Source organism: Mchenga conophoros, linkage group LG13, assembly GCF_057382185.1.
Source record: "Mchenga conophoros isolate Kocher_MC1m ecotype Shallow Benthic linkage group LG13, M_conophoros_male_GT1.1, whole genome shotgun sequence".
Taxonomy (NCBI): Eukaryota; Metazoa; Chordata; class Actinopteri; order Cichliformes; family Cichlidae; genus Mchenga; species Mchenga conophoros.
In genome coordinates this window covers 2989773-3002988 of record NC_140538.1, presented here as the reverse complement: position 1 = coordinate 3002988, position 13216 = coordinate 2989773, and the positions used below count along the sequence as shown (strand labels likewise).

At 44.3% G+C, this 13216-nt stretch overlaps 3 protein-coding genes and 1 pseudogene across 3 annotated transcripts; all 4 read right to left on the bottom strand.

Moving 5' to 3' along the window:
• Positions 1–1721: 1721 nt before the first annotated feature.
• LOC146560670 (uncharacterized) lies at positions 1722–2320 on the bottom strand (annotated as a pseudogene).
• A 2637-nt stretch (positions 2321–4957) lies between these two features.
• On the bottom strand, positions 4958–5964 carry LOC146560669 (SLAM family member 9-like). Its single transcript, XM_085243134.1, has one exon. The coding sequence runs from the start codon at positions 5962–5964 to the stop codon at positions 5179–5181; it is 786 nt and encodes a 261-aa protein (XP_085099260.1). The 3' UTR covers positions 4958–5178.
• A 1899-nt stretch (positions 5965–7863) lies between these two features.
• Positions 7864–8631, bottom strand: LOC146560668 (SLAM family member 9-like). Its single transcript, XM_085243160.1, has one exon. The coding sequence runs from the start codon at positions 8629–8631 to the stop codon at positions 7864–7866; it is 768 nt and encodes a 255-aa protein (XP_085099286.1).
• Positions 8632–11958: 3327 nt separating this feature from the next.
• LOC146560667 (lymphocyte function-associated antigen 3-like) lies at positions 11959–12814 on the bottom strand. The gene has a single exon (XM_085243133.1). The coding sequence runs from the start codon at positions 12805–12807 to the stop codon at positions 12085–12087; it is 723 nt and encodes a 240-aa protein (XP_085099259.1). The 5' UTR covers positions 12808–12814; the 3' UTR covers positions 11959–12084.
• Positions 12815–13216: the final 402 nt, after the last annotated feature.

The window sequence follows — 13216 nt, the reverse complement described above, 5'->3', positions numbered from 1 at the left end:
AGAGAAAACGTATATGTGAGTGAACTATACACATGGTGTATGTGTAAGAAACACTGAAACAGAAACATTGTGGGGCTGCATACAAGGGCAGTTATATAATATAATAAATAAATAAATAAGTCCAGTGAGGGGAGTGGACAGCTTCTCTGCACTTCTGATGACCCTCTGTAGGCTCTTCTTGTCAGCTGTTGTGCAACTAGCGTACCGCACAGGGATGGCGTGCACCAGCACGCTCTCCATAGTGGCACGGCAGAAGGACAGGAGGTCAGTCTGCAGCCTGTTCCATCTCAGGACCCTCAGAAAATGGAGGCGCTGCTGGGCTTTCATCACCAGGGCTCATGTGTTTGTGGACCAAGATCGGTCCTCAGATATGTGGGTGCCGAGGAACTTAAAGGAGGACACCCTCTCCACACAGTCACCTTTCATGGAGAGGGGAGGGGGATCAGTTCTTGTTCTGCAGAAGTCCATGACCACTTCCTTGGTTTTCTTGGTTTTTAGGGTGAGGTTATTGTAGTTACACCAATCTGACAGCCGCTGGATCTCATCTCTGTAGGCGGTGTCATCATCGTTGGTGATGAGAGGATCCAGTGAAGGACGGCTGTCAACTGGACCGAAGATCAGAGGAACAGGTCTGACGGAGAGATGAACCCACATCTGACGTGTTTGGCTCAGATTATAGTCAGTATGGCTGTTGGAGATATGAATTATTAACACAGAAAGTTCCATCATATTTTGATCTGCCATACAATACCAGCAGCTTCCTGTTCCAGCAAACACACTTCAGTGCAGTGAAAGCACACGTGGATATAATAACACACCGCAGGACACCAACAGTCATGGAAGGGCCTCCACAGAGCCGACCTCAGCCTGACTGAAGCAGTGTGGGATCATCCTGACAGGGACCAGAACAAAGAAGAAGCCTGGAGACGTCATCCCGAGGATGCTGACAGAGCTGCTCACAACAAAGATTCAGTTTCAAGCTTGTTAGAGTTGTACAAACTCGTTCACCTTGTGTGCTGCACTTCTGCGTTTGTACATTTCACTGAATCATTGCAGCATTTTCAAATTTTGACTCAATCATAGTATTTTTTCTGCTTTGTATCACAGTTATTTGGTACTTCTCGGTTTTGTTTTTCAGTTTTAATTCAAATAAATTCTGACAAACACAACAGACTCGTACTTGGAGGATGCAGAGCTGTAACTAAGCTGCAGTCTGCAGTGAGAGCAGCACCAGCTTTGCTTCCTTTCTGTTCTTCTGTGTCTGTATGCATCTTTATATTTTGCAAACATTTCTGGTTTTTATTTGTTTGAAATTGTTTCTAAATTGTTTTTCATTGATTTAAATACTGTGTTTTGCCAGTGAAGCTTTTTGAACCTGTATGTGTGATCTGGGCCACACAAATAAAACTCTAGAGTGGAGCTGTTCTCTCTGTGGACACTGCTGCTGCAGGAGAGGACACTGTGTATAACAGCTGACTCCTTGATGAAGCCACACCAAGCTGTTACAACAGAAACCCAAGCTTGTAAAACAACCACAGCAAACAGACTTTATCTGATAACTATTTTGCTTTAAAAAGTAAAATATTCACTTTTATCTACAGCAGGAAATTAAGGCGGTGGTTCAGCTTCAGCTGTGTGTGTTTCTGCATTTACGAAGAGTCTTTCGTTTGTCCACAAACACACAGCCGCCCAACACGGAGCCAGGATCGCCAAGGATCTCATCACAGCACCTGAAAGTGTGACACAGAGTCCACAGCCGGGGTTTTCTCCTGGTAGAGCGGATTATCGATGGGCTCGCTGTCGCTCTCACTCACCAGGTTCTTCATCCTGCAGGAGAAAGTTTTCACACGCTGTTTCCTCATTATTGAGGATCTCCATCTTCTTTCCTGACTGCTCCCACTCTCCATCATCCTTCTTCCAGAAGTACTCAACAGGCCCATTTTGATCAGTGTCTCCATCACAGCTCAGTCCTCTGAGTTCACGCGACACGCTGGCGGCTGCACGCTCACCTCAGGCTGGGGCACATCTTTGATCTCCACAGTCTGATAAACCAACACTGGACCTGGTTGTTGATCTCCACTGAATACACTCCAGTATCCGCTGCAGTCATGTTGTGGATTTCCAACACCCCGGTGGTCGTGTTCAGGTCTGAGCGGCCTTTAAATCTGCTTTAATATCTCAGAGGAATCGAGCCTTTCACCCACTCAGCCAGCAGGTTTTTACCGTAGGCCCAGGCAGGACTGAGGACCAGTGTGCCACCAACCTTGAAGTATGAGAGAAAAATCTGGGCTCCAGAAGAGTTCAGTGCAGCAAACAGCATGTCCACCAATCAGCACTGAAGTGACAGATGTATGCAAGGGCTTGAACCACTCTCTGCACTGCTGTGTTTCCCTTCAGTGACTGCGGTGAGACCTGTGGCGAAAACTGGAAAGAAGTCAAACCCCAAATTCAAATAGTTATTTTGTTTCTGCTTCAGGGAAACTTTGATGTGCAGCAAAACTTCTCACCTCTGCCTCAAGCTTCCTGGCCAAGCACCCCCTCACACTGAGCCTCACTGACACTGCAGCATGCAACAACCTTAGCAAGAAAAACGTAAACATTTTCACTCAGGAAGACAATTCAACACGCAAAAGGAGCTAACTGAGTTTGCACACTTGTACTCGGGTTTTCACCACTGCATGACAGTGATTTACCAGAAACAGTTGCCTCAGTAAGATATAAGAAGGTGCAGTGTTTGGGCTGAGATGCAGAGCTGCTGTGCACAGCACTGTTACCTTACAGGAGGAAGGGTCGCTGTTCAAACTTCCTGCCGACCTTTCTGTGGAGCATGCACGTTCTTCCACTGTTCAAACACACACGCAGGCTCACTGCAGAGTGTAGATGTCCCTCTGATGACAGATCGAGATCCTCCAGCCCACAGCTTGGGTGATGCTGATCAGTCACAGTGGGTCATGACTGCAGGCTGAGCCGTGCAGAGGCGTCATTATAAAGCAAGCTGGCTTCACTTTTCAGACCAAGAAGCAAAGTCCACCTTTTATGTTGTGTGAGACGTGACGGCATCATGACTCACTGCCCTCTGGCTGGTATAACGTCTTTATGGTGGATTTGGGAAATAAACGGGCTTTTACATACTGTGTGTGGACAAATAAGTGGCTCCCACAGCCCAGTACCACATAATTGGCTTTAAAACCTGTGGACTGGCTTCAGTAATCAAGTGCATGTTTGCTCCCCTCAGCATCAGCAGTAACGGCACTTTGAGCTTTCCAGTCTGACAAACTTCATCATCACTTGTTGTTTTCCAGTCTCATCTGGGACTTCAGCACTTTCAGACCGTTTGCTGTCCTCTTCCAACACTGGCTCACAGCGCCACCCTGTGGTATTGGATGATATTACACAGAAGTAGATGGTGAATGGTTGGCTTTTCTACTCTCGTAGCGCTTTGCCCAACGTGCCTCATTCACACCCGTTTTTTCTCTGTGTTTTCTATGTAAGTACTTTCTATCTCACATACATGCACAGTATGCAGCATCACAGCTGCTGGTAGCATTCTCCTGTAAGCTACTTTGCAGTGAGTATCTTATAACATACCTGTCTATTCTAATACGTCATATTTTGGAGGGTTTTCAGGTGGTGTTTTTTTAATGCTGTGTCTGTACGCGTCTTTTTCCACATTTTACTGAACACTAAATGTAGTTTATAATTGAACACTCTAATATTAGCCATCCAAGCTGAAATATAAAGAGTGCACACAGCTGTGCATGGTGTTGTGATGACACATGTCAGGAGCCTTTGTCTTGTATGTGCTGTAGGTCTTTGTAGTCCTGCAGTAAAGCTGCTTTGAGCCCACGTCCTGCTAATCGGGTCCTAATCCTGCCTCCCTCACACAGCTACAGCTGCTCTGGCTTTTGCTCTCCCAACATTTCAGAATTAGAACAGATAAACAGATAAAGTTATTTCCCAGAGAAGCTTCCCAATAACACACACACACACACACACACACACACACACACACACACACACACACACACACATTTGTGTTTCTGCTGCTGAATCTGCTTTACAAATGCAAGAAGGCTCACAGGCAGCTCGTCCCCCTGCAAGACAACTAAAACAGAAAACCTAAACTGGGAGGAACTGGGATGATGACGGACCCTCCTCATGAATACAGAAGAGACAAGACACTTTCAAAATAAAACAGGAAACATGAAAAACACTGAGAAGTCTAAACACAACAAACGATTAATTATTTACAAGATACAAAACTCAAAAACAGGACCCAGAACCACAACAGCTTTAAAACTACAAACAAGCCACCAGGAAGCTCACCCCCTGCTTGTATCCATCATCACCCAGAGCTCATGACTACAGGTGAGGGTCGGAAACAGATCAGCAGGTATCTTTTTCCCTTCAGTGCTTCCTGTGGTTTCCTTCAGTAGATGTGTGGTGAGCCTCATCATGAAAACATTTGTGAAGGGGAAGTCCCAAAAACCTTTTTATAATCCCTCTGAACCACTGAAGGCTGATGTCAGAGCCTTGACTGACCGCCATGAGATAACAGCCCTGCTTTAAAGACCCACATTAGGAAGTCTGAGCAGTGGTGGAGACAGAAGTCACAGCTTCGTCAACTCGAACTCCTCAGGATCCTCCTGAAGAAGTTCAAGAACTTAAGAAGAAAAATGGAGCTCAAAAATCTAGTTTTGCACTTTTTTAAATAAATGTGGCAGGTCTCACTGAGCATGTGCAGTGTGAGCGTTATCATTCAATCTTGTTTCTGATTGGAGGAAAAAGACTGGTTGCAAATGTTTCCAGGTGTTGCTTTAGTCAAATTTTTAAAAGCCATAATGATGTTAGACTGCATCACAAAGCATTTCTCTTCAATCATCGATTTTTTTATCAAACTTGATTCTGTTTGATGAAGCAAAGACGCTGGAGGCAGAGACGATGAACAAACGTCAGCTTTTAATACTTACTGTTAAAGAGGGGAAACAGACAAATACAAATACTGTAAAAGGCACAAGAACAGAGAAAACTACAAACATGGCAGACCATGGCCATGACAGCCTGGTGATTATCACTGCTATAGAAAATAAGCAGAACAGTTTTATGAGCAAATAAATGTGAACTTTCAGGACTGACGTGCTTTAGTCTTCACCAGGAAACCAAAGGTGATGGTCAACATTAAACTGCATCATTATGACCTTTTCTGTGTTTACAGACACAGACAGAAGGAAGTTTCTGGCACAAAAAGTAGACGACGGCAACAAAGAGCGCCACGATCGCCAGAGATCTCATCACAGCACCTAAAACTATAATCCAGTGTCCACAGTCTGCAGGTTTTATTTGGAAGAGTGGATTAAAGAGAGGTTTGCTTTCTCTCTCACTTACTCGATTCTTCATCCTGCAGGAGAAAGTTGGGACACGCTGTGTTTCCTCATTATTGATGATCTCCATGTTCGTTCCTGACTGCTTCCACTCTCCATCTCCGAGCTTCCAGAAATACTCGACAGGCCCAGCAGCGCTGACGTCTCCGTCACAGCTCAGCGTGCAGCTCTCTGAGGTTGAGTTACACAACAGCGGCATCACACTCACCTCAGGCTGAGGCACTGCTTCGACCGCCACTGTCTTATAAACCTGACTCTGGACCTGGTTGTTGATCTCCACTGAATACACTCCAGTGTCCGCTGCAGTCATGTCCCTGATCTCCAACACTCCTGTGCCAGTGTTCAGAGTGGTTCTGCCAATAAACTTGCTGTAATATGTCAGAGGAATCTGGTCTTTCGCCCACTCAGCCAGCAGGTTCTTGCCGTATTTCCACACGACGCTGTAGATCTGTTCAGAGACCGGCTGAGGGCTGAGCTGGAGTGTGTCACCAACTTTGAAGTACTTCACAGTCTGATCCTGAGAGAAGCTGGTTGCAGCTAAGAGCAGCACAGCCAGGAGCCAGAAACCAGCCGACGTCTCCATGTTCACAGATCAGTGCAGAAGTGAGTCTTTGCAGCAGTCTTAAAGCTTCCTTTTCTCTAATCTTTGTGGTTTTCTTTTGTGGGAAGCATGATCATGAAAACAGTTGTGACAAGGAAGTCAGCCCAGTGCATAACACACATGAGGACATGAATATAGTGTCTGTGATTATATGAAGAAGTAGACTGAGTAAGCTGACTGCCCCGCTGTAAATGTTCCTGTCTGGTGCCAATCCCGAATTCACAAACCAGATTAAGTTCTACTGGTTGTAAAAGTGGATAGAAGGTAATTTGGTGTTTGTTGCATGTTCCTTTACATCAGTGTGTTTGTGGTGGGATGTGACTTTTGGCTCTTTGGTACTACAGTGTTTTTAAACTCCAGGAAATCCCAATCCTGAGGGCTGTTCAAACAAACAGCAGGAGTTATTAGATCAGCTCTTGGTCGAGTTGTGTTCAGATAACAACTTCCAGATTCGATCCAGAGATGTTTGGCATGAAGCAGTGTTCACGGTTTCAGAATAAGCTGTCAGTAACCTTGATGACCTGCTGGAGTTAACCAGGTGTTTGAACAAAAGTCTAATAAAAGATTTTATTCCTGTGCTCAGAGCAGGCAGCAGAGCAGATACACAGACAGATGCTGGTGGTCAGTCCAGAGATACTGAGAGGTTTGAGGACCACAGTGTCGCCAACCTTAAAGCACTTCTTTACAGACTGAGAGAAGCTGGTTAAGCTGATGTCTCCATGTTCACAGATCAGTGCAGAAGTAACAGCAGCGTCAGAGGTCCTGCACCCTGTTCCTGTTTTTTAAGCCAGGAAGAGAGGACGCTCCTAAATAAAAACCAGTTCATGAGCAAATCTGTTCCCAGGTCTAAAATGTACTTAAGAACCACATTATACGTCCAGCTGTTTATCCTTTCCAGGTTCGCAGGGAGCATAGACACAGACAGCCACTCACACACAGTTTCTACTAACTGCATGCGTGTCTGGAGTACCCGGAGAGAACCCACGCAAACACGGGGAGAACATGCAAACTCCACATAGAAAGACCCTGGCCTGGTGGAGGAATTGAACTCAGGACCTTCTCGCTGTGAGGCAACAGTGCTAACCACCCATACACGTATAACCACTGGTTAATTACATTATCACATGGCTGCAGGGACCCCACAGCACAAGCATACTTCCAGTTTATTATAAGACTGTGTTGTACATTGTTATATAAAGAGATTTTCTTATTGGTAAAAAAAACTGCAAGAAGTCAAAGCAAAGGCAGAACACGGCACATGTTTAAAGAAGGAAGGTTTATTCATTGAAATTAGTTATTATTAAAATAGACATCATTTTTTTACACATGCTCAAAGCAGCACATCAGCCCGATCTCACACAGAACTGTCATGATGTTAAACAGAAGCTGTCACTTCAGCTCTGTGGGAAATCATAATGAAGCAGTTCACTATGTTGTAGATTCAAGCTGCGCTTCATATGTTTGGCCACCAGATGTCACCAAAGAGCGCTGTGTTGACAAGCTTCGAATAATGAACCGTTTTTCAGCTTCAGAAAGGAAATTGTTTTAGACACATTTTTTGCCAGTGAAGCTGTTTGAACCTGTATGTGTGATCTGGGCCACACAAATAAAACTCTAGAGTGGAGCTGTTCTCTCTCTGAGGACACTGTTAGATCAGGAGAGGACACTTTGTGTTTAACAGCTGACTCCTCGATGAAGCCAAACCAAGCTGTTACAACAGAAACCCAAGCTTGTAAAAACCACCACAGCAAACAGTCTGCACAGGACAGACCAAACTGAGCTTTATCTGATAATTATTACAACAGAATTATTGAACGTCAGCTTTAAAAGGCAAAATATTATCAACACACTACACCAGGAAATTAAGGCGGTGGTTCAGCTTCAGCTGTGTGTGTTTGTGCATTTACGAAGAGTCTTTCGTTTTGTCCACAAACACACAGCCGCCCAACACGGAGTCAGGATCGCCAAGGATCTCATCACAGCACCTGAAAGTGTGACACAGAGTCCACAGTCGGGGGTTTTCTCCTGGTAGAGCGGATTATCGATGGGCTCGCTGTCGCTCTCACTCACCAGGTTCTTCATCCTGCAGGAGAAAGTTTTCACACGCTGTGTTTCGCCATCATTCAGGATCTCCATCTCCTTTCCTGACTGATCCCACTCTCCTTCATCCTTCTTCCAGAAGTACTCGACAGGCCCGGCTTTGTTAATGACTCCGTCACACACCAGTTTACAGCTCTCTGAGGTTGAATTACACAACAGCGGCGTCACTTTCACCCCAGGCTGGGGCACTGCTTCGATCTCCACAATCTGATATACCTGACTCTGGACTTGGTTGTTGATCTCCACTGAATACAGTCTAGTGTCCGCCGCAGTCATGTTCCTGATCTCCAACACTCCTGTGCCAGTGTTCACAGTGGTTCGTCCTTTAAACTTGCTGTAATATGTCAGAGGAATCTGGTCTTTCGCCCACTCAGCCAGCAGGTTCTTGCCGTATTTCCACACGACGTTGTAGATCTGTTCAGAGACCGGCTGAGGGCTGAGCTGAAGTGTGTCACCAACTTTGAAGTACTTCACAGTCTGATCCTGAGAGAAGCTGGTTGCAGCTAAGAGCAGCACAGCCAGGAGCCAGAAACCAGCCGACGTCTCCATGTTCACAGATCAGTGCAGTGACACAAACTATTCGACGGTGTTACTCTTTTACTTTTCTCTACTCTTTGTGGTTTACTAAGTGAGTGCAGTGAGTGTCATAGCTGTGAAAAGGAAACCAGCACAGCGCATAACACACATGAGAGTATGAATGTAGCCTCTGCTTTTCATGAGATATTAAACATTTCCTACTAAACATTAATCATTATGGCTAAAAAAAATAGGTATTTATTTGGTTAGCTGCAGGTTTTCCAGTGTTTTAATCTTATAATTGAACATGCATGATCAAAGTATTTTCACCTCCTGTACTCGAGTCATGATCATGTTTATTAGCTTTATAATTCAGTCTGGGCTGCAGCTCAGACTTCCTCCTTCTAAAGTCGACCACCAGCTCTTTTGTCTTGCTGGTATTGAGGTCCGAGGTGTTGTCTGCACACCAATCCAACAGCCTCTGAAGCTTTTGTGTCTGATGCAAAAAAAAAAAAAAAAAGAGTAGACCACCAGGGAAACTGGCAGCATCACCGAGGATCTCGTCACAGCAACTGAAACTGAAAGTGGACACTGTGGATTATTCTCCAGGTGTCTTTCTCACATTCTCAGTTCTTCATTCTGCAGTAAGTAAGAAAAGACAGACAGAGTCAGACTCCTGCAGTATCTGAAGTGCTCTCAGATGATTTCTCCTCTCAGGGTGAGTAGGCAGCATTTTTAACATGCTGTATTTTATACAAATTGAAGATCGCCACATCTCCTCCCACTCTCCATCTGGTTGAGAGAAGCTGGTTGATTTGTGAAAAAATTCAAACGTACAGATGGTTAGGGACAAATGTAATCTCATGGCAGGATGCTGTAAACAGACCAAACTTCAGTCAGGAGAACAACTGAGATAATCCATCCACAATACGAGGTTAGTCATTCATATACTGCAACAACATGGGAATAGAGCAGCTGCGAAAAAATTCAACATTAGTGAAGTGGAGGAAGCAAGAAGAATGAGTTGAGCAAAGTTTGACTTATCTGACTGTTTTGTTTCGCTTAATTAAGGGCGATCGTGGCTCAAGAGTTGGGCGTTCGCCTTGTAATCAGAAGGTTGCCGGTTCGAGCATATACATACATTAAAAAATTCCCCTACTAACCCACACTTTAAGGTTTTAAAGTTGCTTGTAAGGGGAGAGCAAGAAGAAGTTTGAACCAGCCTTGAGGCCCTGCTGCAGGAACAGTGTAAAAATGCCACCACAAAGGAGCCAGCAAAGAAAGATCGTCCTCCTCTCTTCATTGTCTTCAGACTCAGATGAGGAAGCTCTGCGTAACGGGGCCCTGAGTTTGTACAGAGCAGAATCCACCATCAGCGACACAGACTGCCCGCTGCAGTGGTGGTCCAGTCGAACAGAGACCACCCACAGCTGTCTGTCCTGGCCTGTAAGTATCTGATTAGTCCTGCCACTTCTGTCCCATGTGACAGACTCTTCTCACTTACAGGTCACATAGTAACAAAAAAGAGCTGCCCTGAAAATGTGAACAGGCTAGTTTGTCTAAGTAACTGTCTGAAAGACATGGAGAGTAAATAAGCATGGGAGATATTGTGAGTCCAATGGGTTTGTTATTCTTTGCACTAAAATGTTCGATGATCACACTGTTTTATACGGTGGCCCTGAGAGGCCAAACAGACTGCAACTTGAGAAAACACCAGCACTAAGAAAAACGCAGCAAAAGCATACAAAACACAACGGAAATAGGAAAAAACAGATTTCCAAAAGCACAAGGGAAGTGTTTCTGGAACAGTCAGTGGTTGTTGATCAATGGTCATGAGAATTTGCATAATTAAGACTAAGGAACTGGCCTCCCAGCCCATTGTTCCCTCAGTGGGCTGGTTTCAGTCATCATGCAAATGTACTGTTTATAAGATTGAAACCTGCAGTCAGCTGAGACTAAAGAAGTCACCTGGATGAGTGACCAAACGTTTCTCCCACAAAACGCTGCGTCCAGATGAACAGAATCAACTTTTGGAGATTTACTTTCCTGGATGATTGAGCATGCATCAAGATACTTTAATAAATGTTTGATGGCTAGGTGTGCAGTTCCTGCTTTAATGCATGTTTGTATTTTCTTCTATTTGATCTCAAAAAGCTCGTAAAACAGTCAGTGATCACTGTTGACCTCCCTCGGCTTTTATTACCGCTAATCATTTATTTAAGCTCAGTTTTTAAAACCTTAGGATGTAACTACAGCCCAGCCCATGCAGCAGTATATGAATGACTAACCTCGTAGTCATTCATATACTGCTATTAAAGTGTCTTGTGCCTCACTACGGCACAAGACACTTTAACACCCACTCACACAATGTACAGTCTCAGATTTTCTTATATTTCCAGATTGTTTTATTTTATTTTAGTTACTTAATCTATAGAATCCACTCACTTACTATAATGTCCTCCTTGTATATGTTCACTTACTGTATATAATGTTCTCTTTTTGCACCGTCGAGGAGCATTGTGTTGTACTCGTATAACTACGCATGTGACAAATAAAGAATCTTGGGTCTTGAATGAAGCTGACTAACATGAGGAAATCTCTCTTCTAACATGTTTATGGTCAGCGATAAAACTTTAAATTGGAAATGCTCACACAAAGCAGAGTTTTTCTGCAAATCGAAGCATTTTATTCCAGTAAAGTGGAAATTAAAGAAATCTATGAAAGTCAGAGTGGTACGGCTCATCAGGACCGAACAATGAACAATCATTTTAAAAACATGAAATAATTAAAGATAAATAATTACTTTCTAATTACTTTCTAAACACGATCTGTATAAGAGTTGCAGGAAGAAAGGACACTTCAGGCAAGAATCATTTTTCAAAGGTGAGTTTTAAATGCAAAGTTCAAAGAAATAAAAAATCATGGAAAATATTGAACCCTGAAGGCACTTCACAGAAAATATAAATAAAGACAGAGATGAAAAAAACAGTCTGACATAAGAAAGTCAGACATATAAAACCACAGACCTGAGGGGGCGAAACTAACTCGGCGCTACGAACACGAAGGACGGAAAACTGACAAAAACAGGAAGTGAAAACATCAAAGGTGCAGAAAACACAAATCACCATAATGAGTAATGATGAAAGAGGAACTAATATATCAATGACAAGTGCAGACAAGGGAGATACAAAAACTCTAAAAAAGACAAGAAATGATTTAAAGAAAAACTACAAACATGGCCGACCATGATGATCATTAGTGTGGAAATAAAGCAGAAACGTTTTACAAGCTAACAAACATCAACTTTGGTTTAAGGAGAGCAGATAGGCTTTAATCTTCATCAGGAAATCAAAGCAGATACTCGACTTTAAACTGCATCATCATCATCATCACTTTTACTGCATTTACAGACGTGGAGCGTCTCTCGTTTCTGCCTCAACAGGTGGACGACCACAAAGACCCCCGCGACCCCAGAGGTCACAGCGCCTAAACTCCATTTGTAATCTGGGCCTTTGTTAGCGGTTCACTCTCTGTATCGTCACTGACCGTCATCGGTGATGATGAAGATGGAAAGGAAGGCATTTGGAAGAGTGGGTTAGGGAGAGGTTTGCTGTCTCTCGCACTCACTGGATTCTTCATCCTGCAGATGAAATTCGTAACACGCTGTGTTTCCTCATTATTGATGATCTCCATGTTCGTTCCTGACTGCTTCCACTCTCCGTCTCCGATCTTCCAGGAATACTCGACAGGCCCAGCAGCGCTGATGTCTCCGTCACAGCTCAGTGTGCAGCTCTCTGAGGTTGAGTTACACAACAGCGGCATCACACTCACCTCAGGCTGAGGCACTGCTTCGACCGCCACTGTCTTATAAACCTGACTCTGGACCTGGTTGTTGATCTCCACTGAATACACTCCAGTGTCCGCTGCAGTCATGTCCCTGATCTCCAACACTCCTGTGTCAGTGTTCAGAGTGGTTCGGCCTTTAAACGAGATGTGATCTCTCAGCTCAATCAAGTCTTTCACCCACTCAGCCAGCAGGTATTCATCACAATACCACACGATGCTGGTGATCTTTTCAGAAACCGGCTGAGGGCTGAGCTGAAGCGTGTCACCATCCTCAAAGTACTTCTTTACAATCTGATCCTGAGAGAAGCTGGATGCAGCCAAGAGCAGCACAGCCAGGAGCCAGAAACCAGCCGAGAGCGTCATGTTCACAGATCAGTGCAGGAGTGACAGCAAACCACGTGTCAGAGGTCTCAAACCCTTTTCCTCTTCCGTACAGCCTGTGGTTTCCTACACTGAGCGCAGTCTCAGTCTTTGCTGATTCCAGGATGTTCCTCCCACAGTTTTGCCAAAATGACCCAAATGCAGCGAGCAGACAAAGTAAACACAACGAAGTTTTAATTAAAGTGAATCTAAAAGATCCTGAACAAACTCCTGAACAGACAACAACAAACAAAAGAAGTAAACAAAGAGCAAAGCACAACAGGAAGTGACTAAACAGCAGAGCACAGAACCAAAGACAACAACTTAATGATGAGAGATAAGAAGACACCAGGAAGGCCAATGAAGGACATGCAAGAAGTCTAAACACAATACTCTCTGTTAGAGAACTCCC